We start from the raw sequence: 17844 nt of genomic DNA on the forward strand, positions 1-17844 counted from the left end.
CATACACTCGAAGGTCACTTGATAGTGTGTTATAGGAGGGATTCTGTTGTCAGAGGAATGACTGAACCAGAAGACCAGTAAGGTCCCTTTGTATTCTGAGACTGAAACTCTAGTAGAAAGAAGGTGCTGAAACACAGCATGATATTTTGAAAACAGTCTTTCTTACCATTTTATATTGGTTTCAATAATGTTTAGTTTATCTCGAAGCAGTGCTTGATTTTCTAGACCAAATTATGTTCTTCCTGCCTCCTACCTAATATTTCAAAAGAGGCTAAACTTCATCAGTTGTATATTTATACCTGTGTGTTTGTACTTTAGCTCTGTGGATGAAGGAAATCACCCAGAAATCACCCAGAAAGTCACAGTCTTCTCTCCCCTGCTGATAAGGCAAGCTATTAGCCATTCAGATCTACAAAGGAAAGGGAGAAAGATGGAAAAGTAGGAAATGGAGATAAAATAAGGATTGAAAAATAAGTGAAACAAGGACTTCCCTGCTGGTCCCATGGTTAAAAATCCACCTGCTAATACAGGGGACATGGGTTCAATCCCTGGTCTGGAAAGATCCCATATGCCATGTACCAAACTACTGAGCCCACATGCTACAACTACTGAAGCCCACACACCTAGAGCCTGTGTTCCCAAGAGATGCCACCGTGATGAGAAGCCCACACACCACAATGAACCATAGCCCCTGCTCACTGTAACTGGAGAAAGCCTGTGCATAACAATGAAGACCCAGAGCAACCTAAATAAATAAGTATTTTTTTAAAAGTCTATTAGAAAAGGAAAAGTAGAATAGATATTTGCTGGGGAAAAAAAAGGGTGGGGGAAAGAGGTGAGGAGAAGAAAGAGCAAAAAGTAGGAGCAATTGGAGATGGGTAAGCTACTTTTTTCCTTTACCAGGAACGGCAGACAATAACTTTCCTCTTTACCCTACCAGAGTATGGTGGTGGTGGTAGTGGTTTAGTCACTAAGTTGCAAATCATAAACACCCTTGTGCTGATGAGATTTTCCTTGTGAACAGCTCCTCAGGCACCAACCTTACACTAAGAGGAATACTTCTTTTCATACCTTTCCAACTCCTGCCATTTCTGAATCTTTTGACCTCAAAAAATGAAGCTTTTTAAAAATTAAGCAATTATCATATAAAGGCATAATTTTCCCTAAGGTATTACTTAAGCAAGCTATCATTGACCATTGTAGCTAAAAATGCATCAACTTAGAGAGTATTATATTTTAATATATTTGATATAATAATTACATTGATTTCATGAAGAAGTTTTGGCATGACACATGCAAAGTAGAATGTTGTTTCTAATAAAAAGGAATCAGGTTTGTTCATTAGATATAGTCTTCATAAGGTGGAAATTTCGTCAAGAAATGTGGTATAAGAATACTTCCTTCCATTTATCTAACACTAAGCAGTTTATAAAATGTTCATCTACTGTAGTATTTGATTCTTTAAACATTCTTGTGAGAATTGTTAATAAGAAAATTTCTCTGAGTCATTTATACTTGAATTAGAATAAGATGTATTTGTGAAAAATTTTAGTTGCTGTGGGGCTGAATTAATTGGGTCCCCAAGTGCATCAGAGAGTATGGCAGAGGCTGCAAGCATATGCAAAATTTTGAGAATAACTACATTTGGAGAGACCATAATGCATAATTTTCATTGAATTCTCAAAAAACTCAGACCATTGAATCAGTCTGACAATTTCAGATTAGCTTTAAGGACCTTTAGTTATCATTTCCCTTCACAAATGGTTGGCACATAGGTAGTCAATAAATGTTATATAGTAGAACTTGCTAAATTACCTATGTATACTGCCCTATATAAATGAGTGAATTATTTTATAACTTTTTTTTTCCAGATCCTTAGCCCTACAGAGCCCTGTGAATGCAAAGAGGCATAAGACTACTCACTAGGAACCTATATTTTAGTAGAAAAATAGGCTATATATATATATATATATATATATATTTTTTTTTTTTTTAAGGGTAAATAGTAACGTAACATTATGTTTGTTTAATTCCAGATTAGAGTTTCACACAAATAAGAGCTTTATGAATTTAGAAAGATGGCTATGAGTGAGTTAGTAGGACTTGAGCTAGACCTTCAAGGAAGGGCAGGGTTTGGCAAGTGTATTCATTCTACAGATTTTTTTTTTTTGAGTACCTACTATGTGCCAGTCACTGTTAGGTTTAGGAGAGGGGTAGATAGTCTAGCAGAGAAAATGAAGTGAGTGAAGGCACTGAGGAAGGAATGTACTTGACATGTTTTGGCCTAGGAAGATGAATTTGGTTAGAGCCAGAGGGTCTAACAAACACATTTGGTCCATAAGACAATTGGTTAATGAGACATTTGGACAACACCAAAAGATCCTTGAAATTTGGTCCCGTCTAAAACATCCATGAGCGTATTTGATCTCTTTCAAGTGGTTTTGGATAGGACCAAATATCAAAGACCTTTTGATGTGGGCCAAACGTCTTACAGACATTTTGAACAAAACCAAATGTCTGCTAACCCCAGAGGATATATACAGAGGGAGAAACTAAGATGGCGTGTTTGTTGAGCCATGAAAATAAAGCAGTATTTTAGAAAGATTCACTTCATTTTCTGTATAGTTTATTTAATCCTATTTTGAAATTTAGTAGCAACTGAACTCTAAATTGACAACACCTTGAAAATCATCTCTTACTGGAGTATTATCATTTTCTCAAGTAAATAGAATGCTCTCAATATTCCTTTCCTACAACACTATAAGGTAGATATAGCCTAGTTTCTTTGATATACACATGGTTATAAATATGTATTGTGAAAGGGGACCGTTAGATGTTTTTGAAAATTTATTTACTGGTTTTGACAGTAAGTTAGTATTTTTCTGACTCTGATTACCATAAACTGAATAAAATTGAATTATGTCAATCTGCATTACTACTTCTGGAGGATGTTTAAAATGTTTATGTAACTGCTACATTTCCTGTTCTTATTTTTAATTTTCTACTTTAGTTTTTATTTTTCTTAGATCAACTTTTGACACTTTCAGATGTTAGTAATAATTCAGTTCAGTCCCTCAGTCGTGTGTCACTTTGTAACCCCATGGACTGCAGCATGCCAGGCTTTCTTGTCCATCACTAATTCCCAGAGCTTGCTCAAACTCATGTCCATCAAGTTGGTGATGCCATCCAACCATATCATCCTCTTGTTGTCCCCTTCTCCTCCTGCCTTAAAACCTTCCCAGCATCAGGTTTTTTTCCAATGAGTCAGTTCTCCGCATCTGGTGGCCAAAATACTAGAGCTTCATCATCAATCCTTCCAATGAATATTCAGGACTGATTTCCTTTAGGATTGACTCCTTTAGGATTTAGTAATAATTACATCACAATAATTGAGTGTTCATAAATTTTAAAATAATTTGGTTCTTTAGTACATCATAATTAAAGCACTTGGTGTTTGAAATGCTTTAACATAATGTTCTACAAGTTAATGCTACAGTTAAAAAAAAAACACAAACATATCTATCCAAGCCACACTGAGGTGGGCAGTTATTTGTTCTGGCTAATTTAAGATTGAACTTTTTAAATACTGGAATTTTAATTTTGATGAAGATTAGAACTGAAGTGTACCGTGTACTTCCCATTCATCTTAAACCAGAGAGAGTTTAACCTATTCTTCATCATTCAGTACCTTCATTATTTAACTTTGCTTATATTAAATTAAATAAATTTATTTATTTATTTTTAAATGAAAAAAGATGAATATTTTTAATGATAAAAGGTACAGTTCACAAAGAAGATAGACATAAACCATTAGACACCTAACAACAAAGAAACAAAGATACATAAAGCAAAATAAGAAAAATATAAGAGGAAAGAAAAATATGTATAATCATAGTGAGACATATTAACATTTCTCTGAGAATATTTTATCAAGTACAGAAAAAATAAGGATAGGAGCATCTTGAATGATGTCATTAATAATTTAATAGATTTCTGTTTATATTGATTTATATTAGTCTTACATCCTAAACAAATATATTTAGATTTTGTGTCTCATACATTGTTATAAGATGTCCATAGGACATTTAGAAAAACTGGCAAAAAGATAAACATTACTAAATTTCAAAAATTAGAATTCTTTTGTTTTGTGATTCAGTTATATATGCTTTTATATTATTTTTGAAATTATTTTCCATTATAGGTTATTGCAAGCTATTTACTGTAGTTCCCTATGCTATATAGGAAACCTCTGTTTCTTGTTGCATATCTATTTCTTAAAATTAGAAATCTTACATTCTATTCATACTAAGTGAAACAAGTGGAATCAAATGTTATACAGTTTTAGTTAAGCAAAAACTCATAAGTATTCTAATACATATATTACACATATTATTCATATATGTGTATATAAAATCTTTTCTATTACACTTGATGAAGGCTTGAGAAATAACATAAAAAAAAGTTGGGAAAATGAAAACAAACTAAATGAAATGGGAGCACTGAATATGAGATAGAAAAAATGAAGCAAACTGCTGCTGCTGCTGCTAAGTCGCTTCAGTTGTGTCCAACTCTGTGTGACCCCATAGACGGCAGCCCACCAGGCTCCTCTGTCCCTGGGATTCTCCAGGCAAGAATACTGGAGTGGGTTGCCATTTAACTAGATAAAAGTAAAAGGTCCTCATATAGTTCAGTTGTTTTTAAACACGGATGCTAACTAGAATCTTATCTGGAGCTCTGGTGGAAAAAAGAAAGCAATAACTGGGCATTTGAATTTTTCAAAAAGTTCAAGGATAATTCTGATATGGATCTGGATTTTAAAAAGTGATTACAGGCTTTTCTATTAAATGGTAGTTTTGGTGATACAGAAATCAGTTATTTTTCTGTTGACCAATCATGGTATACTTGTTTTAAGTGAGGAATAGTTACATAATTATAATAGTGAAATATATTTATCGGTTTTCACGATCAATAGCCAGACCAAAAAAAAAAAAAAAAAAAAGATAATTACAAATACAAGCTATAATAGGAACATGATTAACCTAACAGTATAAAATAATTACATGCAATTTGGGGGGTCAAGCAAAGTGATGTGGTAAGTGGAGTGCACATATTTTCATACATGTACATGTTTTCATCTGCTCAGCCAGTCTGTCTTTTGGTTGATACATTTAATCCATTTACGTTTAAGGTTTTTTTATCAATACATATAATCCTATTGGGCTTCCCTGGCTCAGATGGTAAAGAATCTGCCTGCAATGTGGGAGACCTGGGTTCGATCCCTGGGTTGGGAAGGTCCCCTGGAAGAGGGCATGGCAACCCACTCCAGTATTCTTGCCTGGAGAATCCCATGGACAGAGGAGCCTGGTGGGTTCCAGTCCATGGGATCACAAAGAATTGGACATGACTGAGTGACTAGGCACAGCACAGCACATGATCCTATTACTGTTTTCTTAATTGTTTTGGGTTTATTTTGTGGAGGTAGGTCTTTTCCTTCTCTTATTTCCTGTCTAGAGAAGTTCCTTTAGCATTTGCTGTAAAGTTGGTTTGGTGGTGCTGAATTCTCTTAACTTTTGCTTGTCTAGAAAATTTTTGATTTCTTCATCAAATCTGAAGGAGAGTCTTGCTGGGTAGAGTATTCTTGGTTGTAGGTTCTTCCCTTTCATCACTTTAAATATATCACGCCATTCCCCTGTGGCTTGTAAACTTTCTGTTGAGTAATCAGCTGATAGCCTGATGGGAATTCCCTTGTATGTTATTTGCTCTTTTTCCTTTGTTGCTTTTATTTTTTTTTCCTTTGTTGCTTTTAATATTTTATGTTTGTCTTTAATTTTTGTCAGTTTGATTACTATGTGTCTCAGTGTTTTCCTCTTTGGGTTTATCCTGCCTGGACTCTCTGTGCTTCCTGGATTTGATTGACTATTTCTAATTAGAAATAATTATATATATATATATATATATAAATTATATATATAATTAATAAATATTATATATATAATATATAATTAGAGGGGTAGGAAAGACCACATGAAGAGTACTATATCTAAGTAGTTCTTAAGAATGGCCAATATAGTAGAGAGGGTATTCCTGGGGGTTATGACATGGAAATAAGCAACCAGTTGAGCTTAACTACATCAAAGAATTCCTGAGGGAGAGTAGTAAACTGAGACAAGGATAGAAAAGTGGTGGTAAATTCCCTTCGAGATGGGGCTTGGGAAGTGGGGGCATATATTTTAAAGTTTATTTTTCTAGTATCTAGCACAGTGGTTTGACTACTATTTGTGTAAAAAATGGGAAGATGTAAGTATAATGAATACAGTGAACAACACGAGTTTGAACTGCACAGGTCCACTTATATGCAGATTCTTTTCACTAAATTCTTGCTGCAGTACTGCATGATCCCAGTTTGGTTGAATCTATGGGTGTGGAGCCACAGATATAGAAAGCCAACTGTAAAGTTACACATGAATTTTTGACTGCAAGGAGGGTCAGCACCCCTAAGCTTTCCACTGTTCCAGGATCAGCTGTTTTATAGGTTTGTTTTCATGATTTTATGAGACTGTTTTCTGATTTATAGTTTTAAACCATCATTCCTATAACAGGATAAAATTTCTATTTTCATATTTTACTTTCTTAAAAATGTAATGCCATTATATTCTTCTACAGTAGTATAAATAGTGTCCAGTTCTTTCTTCTGCTGTTTTCAGGTTAGCATATATGCCCTGAATATATGGATTTAGAGTTAAAACTGGTACATTTGAAAGCAGCAATCATCGTTTCTTATTGAATAAATTTGATATGTAATATGTAAATTTAAGGTGTATTATTTGTTGCTTTTATACATGTATATGTTGTAATGTGACTGCTGTTATATAATATTTATCAAATTATGTAATTATAGTACAACATTGTCTATATTGTGCCTTAGATCTCTATGGCTTATTTACTATGTACAAGTTTGTACCCTTATACCTCATCAGTCTTATTCCCCTCCCCCACATCCCTTAGTAGCCATCATTTTACTATCTGATTTTTACAGGTTTGACTTTTTTAGATTTCACATGTAACTGACATTCTCCAGTACTTGTCCTTCTCTGACTTATATGGTTTAATATAATATGCTCAAAGTCCATCCATATCATTGAAAATGGCATGATATCCTCCTTTATCATGGCTGAATAATATTTCATTGTGTATGGGCTTCTCAAGTAGTGGTAGTGGTAAGAACCTGCCTGTCAATGCAGGAGACAAAGGAGACCCAGGTTTGATCCCTAGATTGGGAAGATCCCCTGGAGAAGAGCGTGACAACCCAATTCAATATTCTTGCCTGGAGAATCCCATGGACAGAGGAACCTGGGGGACTACAGTCCATAAGGTTACAAAGAGTAACCCTATGGTTACATGATCAAAGCAATTTAGTACACAGGCACTCATGCACATGTATGTATACCACATCTTTTATATCCACCCCTCTGTGGATGGACTTTTGGGTTGTTTCCATGTCTTGACCATTGTGAATAATGCTGTGATAAACATAGGAGTGTATATATCTCATCAAAATCTTAATCTCTTTTTTGATAGAATTATAAGAAAATCCTAAAGGTTGGAACTGTAAGGCAGTACCATCCAGTAAAACTTTCCCCTATGGTAGGAATGTTCTGTTTCTGTGCTGTCCAGTTGGTGGCCACTAGAGTCATATGTATCTATTGAGACCTTGAAATGTGGCTAGGGGGATGAGGGAACTGAATTTTAATTAAAATTTAATTTTAACTTTTAAATTTTCATTAATTGAGATGTAATTTTAAATAACATGTGGATATTGGCTACCCTGTTGGAGAATGCAGTTCTAAGGCCCTCAGAGATTATCTGCACAAGATAATTTTACAAATAAAGAAACGTAGACCTGTGACTTAACTAGAGATTACATAGTTGTTTAAGAACAGAGCTGGGACTAAACTCTTGAGAGTCCCTTGGCCTGCAAGGAGATTAAACCTTTCAGTCTTAAAGGAAATCAACCTTAAATATTCATGGGAAGGACTGATGCTGAAGCTGAAGCCCCAATACTTTGACCACCTAATGCAAAGAGCTGACTCATTGGAAAAGACCCTGATGTTGGGAAAGATCAAGGGCAAGAGGAGAAGGGAGCCACAGAGGATGAGATGGTTGGATGGCATGTTTGACTCAATGGACATGAGTTTGAGCAAACTCCGGGAGATAATAAAGGACGGGGAAGCCTGGAGTGCTGCAGTTGTAAAGAGTCGGACATGACTTAGTAACTGAACAACAGTGTAGCTAGTAATTACCATATTGGGCAGCATAACTCTTAAAGAGTTTAAGTAACTTGCCCAAACGTAGACAGTAAGCTCCACAACTTGAGTTCAAAACCAAGTCATGCAACTTGTGAGCTTATGTTTTTGCCATTATGCCATATAGCTTTATCACTGAAAGTCAAGGTGGATGGACTCTGCCCTACAGAGTAGAAAATGTAGCAAAGATATCAATACTTGGGCATTTTTCAAGGTTATACTACTATTTTAACTTTTTAGTGAAAGTGAAACTCGCTCAGTCGTGTCCAACTCTTTGTGACTCCATGGGCTATATAGTCCATGGAATTCTCCAGGCCAGAATACTGGAGTGGGTAGCCTTTCTCTTCTCTGGGGGATCATTCCAACCCAGGGATCGAACTGAGGTCTCCCGCATTGTGGACAGATTCTTTACCAGTTGAGCCACAAGGGAAACCCAAGAATAGTGGAGTGGGTAGCCTATCCCTTCTCTAGCACATCTTTGTGAACCAGGAATTGGACAGGGGTCTCCTGCTTTGCAGGCAGATTCTTTACCAACTGCACTGTAAGGGAAGCCCTAACTTAAAAAAAAATATATATATATATATATATATATATATATATATATATATATATATATATATATATAAACTGATGCTGGCAAGAATATTCTCTTCTATGGACTAATTAGTGGCTTACACCCCAAGTTCCCAGACTGAAATATGGAAAAGTTCATATTTCAGGCTGGAAACTGTGCCCCAAGTTCCCGGGCTGAAATATGGAAAAGTTTAGGCCACTAGTTTAATTAGTCCACACTCTGTAGCACTGGATTATAAAGTAATACCTGTGAAATTATTTTATAGCCTATGTGTTATTTTTCCATTATGTGAAGTAAAATGACTATGAATGAGAACATAGATTGTTGAATTTTTTTCAGGTATTAGCATCTTCAAATTTTTTTTTCTCCTATCTAGGAAGTAAGGTCTAATCAGGTATTTTAAAAATAGCTTTAAAATATTGTAAGAATTGACATGATTCAAATAATCACTTCAGAGCTTTATTAAACTGTTTTTTCAGATATATAGGAGAACATTCTTGCCAGCATCAGTTTTAATATATATATACTTTTGATACCTGGCATTATATATTGAGTGGAAATCTTGTTATATCATTAGTAAATACCAACTATGTATAAGAAATCAAAAGTGATGTATTTCGGGAAACCAGGACTAGATAAATTGTTCTATGATGCTGACATATGTACTAGAGGGAAGGTTGAAGGTAGAAAAACAGTGAAAACAATTTCTTTTTATTAGTGTTGAGTCTTAATTTTACTGTATATTTTTGGAGTCTCAATCTAAATCAGAGTCATGTCTAAACAGGAAATTGCTTTACTAGTACCAGTACTTTCCCTTATTCTGCCCAGAAATTATGGAAAGATATGTCAGAAATGAAATCCAGTTACTATCACTGTTATCCGAGAACGTCTGGAATTCTTTGGCTGGTGTTTCTTCCAGTTCTTGTACAATTCCACTTATGTTTAAGCCAGAGAAACCTCTTCCCTGTGGATGTCTTTTGTCAATTTCAGCAGGCCCTCCTTTCGAGTCTAAAGAATAAAGCTCTTAAAATAGTTGTTCCCTGGAAAGTTTTTCATTTAGCCTTGTTGAATGTATAATCTTTAGGAATTATTTTGATACTGGATAAACACTGGAGCATTTTGTTCTTAGAGCCAGTAATTTTCCTGCATTCTTAATTTAAATCAAGTTATATCAAAAACAAAAGTCACTTTTGGCTTTAGATCAAGCATTAAATATAATAGCTAAAAAGGAATGTATTAGTTAGGGGCATAAGATTTGTAATGGTAGGAAGTTATTTTTATAAATAATGTGATTATAAATTTTGTTTCAAGATAAAAGCTGAATCACGTAGTACTTCAGATCACCCTTATTTTTTACTTTCTCCTTAGCATTATCAATTGTAATATACCATATAATTTATGTATTGTGTATATTTTCTGTCTCACTCCACTAGAATGTCAGCTCCATGAAAACAAGAGTTGTTGTTTTGTTCCCAGTGGGTCCGGCATATAGTAATTGTTCAGTTAATATTTGTGAACTGAGTGAATATCATAATCTATCTCACTTCACCTGTAAAATTTTATATTCACTTCTTCCTACTAATTATTATATTGCTATATTCCATATGAAGTAAGTAGTTAACAAATTGGTGAAAATAATACTCTACCATCTAGCATGAGAGAAGAATTTTAGGAATTATATCCTAAAAAGGTATGAATTGTTTGGAATGCTTGAGTATTTAATACATTTAAATGAAACCCATAGTGTTCTTCAAATGTGCCTCCCCCAAATTTATCAGGAAATAGAGGGTGGGAAACTTTACAATTAAAAATGCGTTTTGATGTATTTTCTCAGATGGGAAAGCTGACAACCATGCCAGCAGGTCTAATATATGCATCTATAAGTGTGCATGCAGCCAAAGAAGAGGAGTCCAAAAAGCAGCTAGTGAAACCAGAGCAGGTAACTTGCCTACAAAAGTTTGTGAATTTTGTATGACATAAATATGATGTAAAAACTGTGAGGTTGGTTTATTTGTTAACTCTATTCATAAAAAATGTCTTTGAAATATTTGTTAGGTATGTTTTTTAAGTTGAGGGTAATAGTTACAAGATGTCTCAAAGTAAATATTGTATTATTTTTAGCCCAAACATCTAAAATACTAAATCCAATGAAAAGCAGTTTGTGATTTTTCTTAATGAATATTCTTGAATCTTGACCCTGTCACTGACTGTTGGATGGCATTGGACAGAATTCTTAATAGTGGCATAAATATTCTGTTGTATGAATACATCATTATCAAATGTATATTTTTCATATATTCTGGAAATTTAGTGTATTTCCAATTATTTTATTATTGTAATCAGTGCTTTGTTAAAATACTTTGTACCTGATTCTTTACAGTACATATGTAACTGTTTACTTTGGATAAATCTCTAGAAATGGAATTGTAGGTAAGGAAGCATGAAAAATACCAGTAAGTTGCCAAACTGACATGCATAAAGGTGGTATTTAATTATTCATTAAACAAACAAACAAAAAATTTCCTGAGCTCCTCTTATATATGTGAGGCATATACAAAGCAATGAGTAAAGTTTTATTAATTTTCATTGGCAGTCTAGAATAGATTTACTCTCCTGTATACTTGCAGACTCTCAGTACTTTTATCTCCTTTTTATTAATCTTAGTGAGATGATGTTTTTAAGCCTACCTTGGCACTTCTGTCTTTGGAAAGCTTAAAATCTAGGTTGGATAATAGGAAACTGGCATTTGTCTCTAATGATTAATTTACATATTTCTGAATTTTAAAGTAAATCTGTGCTCTTTACTATGTTATGGAATGAGCAAGATATCTTGGTATTTATTGTGTTCCCCAGTACATTTTAAACAGAATTCAATTGAATTACTTATTAAACAAAGTTGCCAGCTAAGTGCTATGGACTATTCACATATGTATGTATGTGGAAGTCACTCAGTTGTGTCCATCTCTGTGACTCCATGGACTATGCAATCCATGGAATTTTCCAGGCCAGAATACTGGAGTGGGTAGCTTTTCCCTTCTCTGGGGATCTTCCCAACCCAGGAATCAAACCCAGGTCTCCCACATTGCCATCTATATGTCTTCTTTGGAGAAATATCTGTTTGGTTTTTTTCTACACTTTTTGATTGTGTTGTGCATTTTTCTGTTATTGAGCTGCATGGACTGCTTGTATATTTTGGAGATTAATTGTTTGTCAGTTTTTACATTTTATATTATTTTCTCTCATTCTGAAGGCTGCCTTTTCACCTTGCTTATAGTTTCCTTCATTGTGCAAAAGCTTTTAAGTTTAGTTAGGTCTCATTTGTTTATTTATTTACTTTCTGTTTCCATTACTCTGAGAGGTGGGTCATAAAGGATCTTGCTGTGATTTATGTCGAAGAGTGTTCTGCCTATGTTTTCTTCTATGAGTTTTATACTTTCTGGCCTTACATTTAGATCTTTAATCCATTTTGAGTTTATTTTTGTGTATGGTGTTAGAAAGTGTTCTAGTTGCATTCTTTTACACAGGGTTGACCAGTTTTCCCTGCACCACTTGTTAAAGAGATTGTCTTTTCTCTATTGTATATTTTTGCCTCCTTTGTCAAAGATGAGGTGTCCATAGGTACCTGGATTTATCTCTGGGCTTTCTATTTTGTTCCACTTATCTGTATTTCTGACTTTGTGCCAGTACCATACTGTCTTGATGACTGCAGCTTTGTAGTATAGCCTGAAGTCAGGCAGGTTGATTCCTCCAATTCCATTCTTCTTTCTCAAGATTGCTTTGGCTATTCGTGGTTTTTTGTATATCCTTACAAATTGTGAAATTATTTGTTCTAGTTCTGTGAAAAATACCATTGGTAGCTTGATAGGGATTGCATTGAATCTATAGATTGCTTTGGGTAGTATAGCCATTTTGACAATACTGATTCATCCAATCCACAGACATGGTGTATTTCTCCATCCTTTCGTGTCCTCTTTGATTTTTTTCATCAGTGTTTCATAGTTTTCTATATATAGGTCTTTTGTTTCTTTAGGTAAATTTATTACTATGTATTTTATAATTTTCATTTTCATGGTGAGTGGAATTGTTTCTTTAATTTCTCTTTCTGTTTTTTCATTGTTAGTGTATAGGAATGCAAGGGTTTTGTGTGTATTAATTTTATATCCTGCAACTTTACTACATTCTTTGATTAGCTGTAGTAATTTTCTGGTGGTATTGTTAGTGTTTTCTATGTAGAAGTGTAGCCTCCAACTAATAAAAATAAATGAAAAGAAAAAAGAAGTGACAAAGAAGGATACTACATAGTGATCACAGGATCAATCCCAGAAGATATAACGATTGTAAGTATATATGCAGCCAACATAGAATCACCACAATATGTAAGGGAAATGCTAACATGTATGAAAGGCAATGCTAGCAGTAACACACTAATAGTGGGGGACTCTAATATCCCACTCACACCTGTGAATAGATCAACAAAACAGAAAATTAGCATGGAAACAGACCTTTAAATGATACAATGGATCAGTTAGGTCTAATTGATATATACAGGGCATTTCACCCAAAAACAATGGATTTCTCCTTTTTCTCAAGTGCACATGGAACATTCTCCAGGATAGATCATGTCCTGGGCCACGAATTTACCCTTGGTAAATTGTAAAAAAAAAAAAAAAAAAAAAGAAAGAAATCATTTCAAGCATCTATTCTGATCACAGAATGGTAAGATCATATCAACTATAGGAAGAAAAAACTATAAAAATACACAAACATATGGAGGCTAGACAACATGCTTCTTAATAACTAACAGATGATGGAAGAAATAAAAAAGGAAATCAAAATATGCATAGAAACAAATGATAATGAAACACGACAACCCAAAACCTATGGGATTTAGTAAAAGCAGTGCTAAGAGGGAGATTCTTAGCCATACAGGCCTACCTCAAGAAACAACAGAAACATCAAATAAACAACCCAACTTTTATACCTAAAGCAGCTAGAAAAAGAACAGAAAAACCCCAAAGTTAATAGAAGGAAAGAAATCATGAAAATCAGAGCAGAAATAACTGAAAAAGAAACAAAGGAGGCTATAGCAAAAATCAACAAACTAAAAACTGGTTCTTTGAGAAGACAAATAAAATAGGCAAACCATTAGCCAGACTCAACAAGAAAAAACAGGAGAAGAATCAAATCAATAAAATTATAAATGAAAATGGAGAAATCACAACAGACAGACAACACAGAAATACAGAGGATCATAAGAGACTAGTGTGAACATCATATGCCAATAAAATGGACAACTTGGAAGAAATGGACAAATTCTTAGAAAAGTATAACCTTCCAAAACTGAACCAGGAAGAAATAGAAAATCTCAACAGATGCATATCAAGCATGGACATTGAAACTGTAATCAAAAATCTTCCAGCAACCAAAAGCCCAGGATCAGATGACTTCACAGGTGAATTCTACCAAAATTTTAGAGAAGAGCTAACACCAGTCTTAAACTCTGCCAGAAAATTGCAGAGGAAGGCAAACTCCCAAGCTCATTCTTTGAGGCCACCAGCACCCTATTACCAAAACCAGACAAAGATGCCACAAAAAACCAAAACTACAGGCCAATATCACTGATGAACATAGATGCAAAAATCTTCAGCAAAATTCTTAGAAACAGAATCCAGCAACATATTAAAAAGATCATACATCATGGCCAAGTGGGCTTTATTCCAGGGATGTAAGGATTCTTCAGTATTTGCAAATCAATCAATATGATTCATCATATTAGCAAATTGAATGATTAAAAACCATATGATTATCTCAACAGATGCAGAGAAAGACTTTGACAAAATTCAACACCCATTTATGATAAAAAAAAAATCTCCAGAAATCAGACATAAAAGGAACATACCTAAGAATAATAAAAGTCATATATGTCAAACCCACAGTAAACATTACCCTCAATGGTGAATAATTGAAAGCATATCCTCTAAAATCAGGAACAAGAAAGGGTGCCCACTCTCACCACTGCTATTCAACAGTGTTTTGGAAATCCTAGCCATGGCAGTCAGAGAGCAAAAAGAAAGAAGAGAAATGCTGGAAATTTGATCGCTGGTTCCTCTGCCTCTTTGAAGCCCAGTGTGTACACCTGGAATTTCTTGATTCACATACTACTAAAGCCTAGCTTGAAGGATTTTGAAAATAACCTTACTGGTATGTCAAATGACTGAATATTCACTGTAGTTTGAACATGCTTTGGGTTTGGAACAAAAACTGACCTTTTCCAGTCCTATGGCCACTGCTGAGTTTTCCAAGTTTGTTGACATATTGAGTGCAGCACTACAACAGCACCATCTTTTAGGACGTTAAATAGCTCAGCTGGACTTCCATCACCACCACTAGCTTTGCTCATAGTAATGCTTCCCAAGGCCCACTTGACTTCACATTGCCGGATGTCTGGCTCTAAGTGAGTGACTACACCATTGTGGTTATCTTGGTCATTAGACCTTTTTTTTCATAGTTTCTCTGTGTATTCTTACCACCTTTTCTTAATATCTTCTCATGGGCTTCTCTGGTGGTTCAGATGGTAAAGAGTCTGCCTGCAGTACAGGAGACCTGGGTTCGATCCCTGGATCAGGAAGATCCCCTGGAGAAGAAAATGGCAACCCACACCAGTATTCTTGCTTGGAAAATCCCATGGATGGAGGTGCCTGGCAGGCTACAGTCTATGGGGTTACAAAGAGTCAGACACAACTGAGTGACTTCACTGTTGTTGTTTTTTTTCCTGTTAGATCCATACCATTTCTGTCTTTATTAGATGTGATAGATTGCTTGAGGAACTAGGGACGGAGGTTCAGAACATTGTACAGGTGGCAGTGACCAAAACCATCCCAAAGAAAAACAAATGCAAGAAGGCACAGGGGTTGTCTGAGAAGGCTTTGCAAGTAGCTGGGAAAGAAGAGAATTGAAAGGCAAAAGAGAAAGAAAAAGCTATACCCAACTGAATACAGAGTCCCAGAGAATAGCAAGGATAAGTAAGAAAGCCTTCTTAAATTTAAAGTGTACAGTTTGATTTTTTGACATATGTATACATTGTGAAATGAGCACAGTCAAGCCAATTAACATCTGTCATCTTATATAGTTACCACTTTCCTTGTGTGTGTGTGTGGTGAGAACATTTAAGATCTACCCTCTTAGCAAATGTTAAATATAGAATACACCATTATTAACCGTAGTCACTAGTCTCTATAATATACAGTGGATCTGTAGAACTTTTTCTTGCATAACTGAAACTTTGTACTCTTGACCAACACCTCCCCATTTTCCCTCTACCTCACCCCACACTGATAACCACTATTCTACCTCTGGTTTTGAGTCTATTTTAGATTCTATATATAAATGAGATTGTGCAATATTTCTCTTTCTGTGTCTCCCTTAGTTCTCTTAGCATAATGTCCTCTAGGATCAGCCATGTTGTCAAAAATGGGGGATATCCTAATATTCCATTCATGCACACACATATAAGTATACATTTTTAAGCCATGAAAATTGTACTATTCAGTATCACACACACTCATAATACACCTTTCTTTATTCATTCATCTGCTGATTGACTTTTAGGTTGTTTTCATATCTGGCTCTTTGAATAATGCTGCAGGGAACATGGGAGGTACAAATATCTCTTCAAAATCCACATTTCATTTTCTTTGGATATAGTTACAGAAGTGAGATTGCAGATCATATGGTAGGTCTGTTTTTTACTTTTTGAGAAACCTCCATTTTGTTTTCCATTATGGCTATACAAATTTACATTCCTACCAGCATTTTTTAAAGGATCTGTTTAGTCCAAATTCTTGCCAACACTTGTTATCTCTTGACTTTTGCCATCCTAACAGTTTTGACATGGTATATCTTTGTGGTTTTAATTTGCAGTTCCCTGATGATTATGGGTGTTGAACACCTTTTCATATACCTGTTGGACATTTGTATGCCTTCTTTTGAGAAATGTCTGTTAAAATTATTTGCCCATGTTTTTATTTATTTATTTATTTTAATTGGAGGCTAATTACTTCACAATATTGCAGTGGCTTTTGCCTTACATTGACACGAATCAGTCATGGGTGAACATGTGTCCCCCATCCTGAAGCCCCCTCCCACATCCCTCCCCATCACATCCCTCAAGGTTGTGCCAGTGCATGGGCCCTGAGCGCCCTGTCTAATGCATTGAACCTGGACTGGCAATCTGTTTCACATATGGTAATATACATGTTTCAATGCTATTCTCTCAAATTGTCCCACCCTCGCCTTCTCCCACAGAGTCCAAAAGTCTGTTCTTTATATCTGTGTCTCTTTCACTGTCTTGCATATAGAGTCATCATTACCATCTTACTAAATTCCATATATATGCGTTAATATACTATATTAGTGTTTTCTTTCTGACTTACTTCACTCTGTACAGGCTCCAGTTTCATTCAACTCATTAGAACTGATTCAAATGTGTTGCTTTTAATAGCTGAGTAATATTACATTGTGTATACGTACCGCAGCTTTCTTATACATTTGTCTGCCGATGAATATCTAGTTTGCTTCCATGTCTTAGCTACTGTACTATTGTTAACAGTGCTGCGATGAACACTGGGGTACACGTGTCTCTTTCAATTCTGGTTTCCTTGGTGTGCATGCCCAGCAGTGGGATTGCTGGGTCTTATGGCAGTTCTATTTCCAGGTTTTTAAAGAATCTCCCACTGTTCTCCATAGTGGCTGTACTAGTTTGCATTCCCACCAACAGTGTAAGAGGGTTCCTTTTTCTCCACACCCTCTCCAGTATTTATTGTTTGTAGACTTTTTGATAACAGCCATTCTGACTGGCATGAGACGGTATTACCACACTGTGGTTTTGATTTGCATTTCTCTGATAATGAGTGATGTGGAGCATTTTTTTGTGTTTGTTAGCCATCTGTATGTCTTCTTTGGAAATGT

The 17844-nt window shown here is 35.1% G+C and overlaps 1 protein-coding gene across 1 annotated transcript in view; it reads left to right on the forward strand.

Annotated features, from left to right (window-relative positions):
* The window catches only part of APOOL (apolipoprotein O like), a 123258-nt gene that overhangs the window by 28152 nt on the left and 77262 nt on the right, over positions 1-17844 (forward strand). Inside the window, exon 2 of the mRNA XM_065916438.1 lies at positions 10712-10816. Coding sequence (XP_065772510.1) covers positions 10712-10816 — 105 coding nt within the window. The remainder of the gene's footprint in view (positions 1-10711; positions 10817-17844) is intronic.

This window comes from Muntiacus reevesi, chromosome X (assembly GCF_963930625.1).
Source record: "Muntiacus reevesi chromosome X, mMunRee1.1, whole genome shotgun sequence".
NCBI classification, from domain to species: domain Eukaryota; kingdom Metazoa; phylum Chordata; class Mammalia; order Artiodactyla; family Cervidae; genus Muntiacus; species Muntiacus reevesi.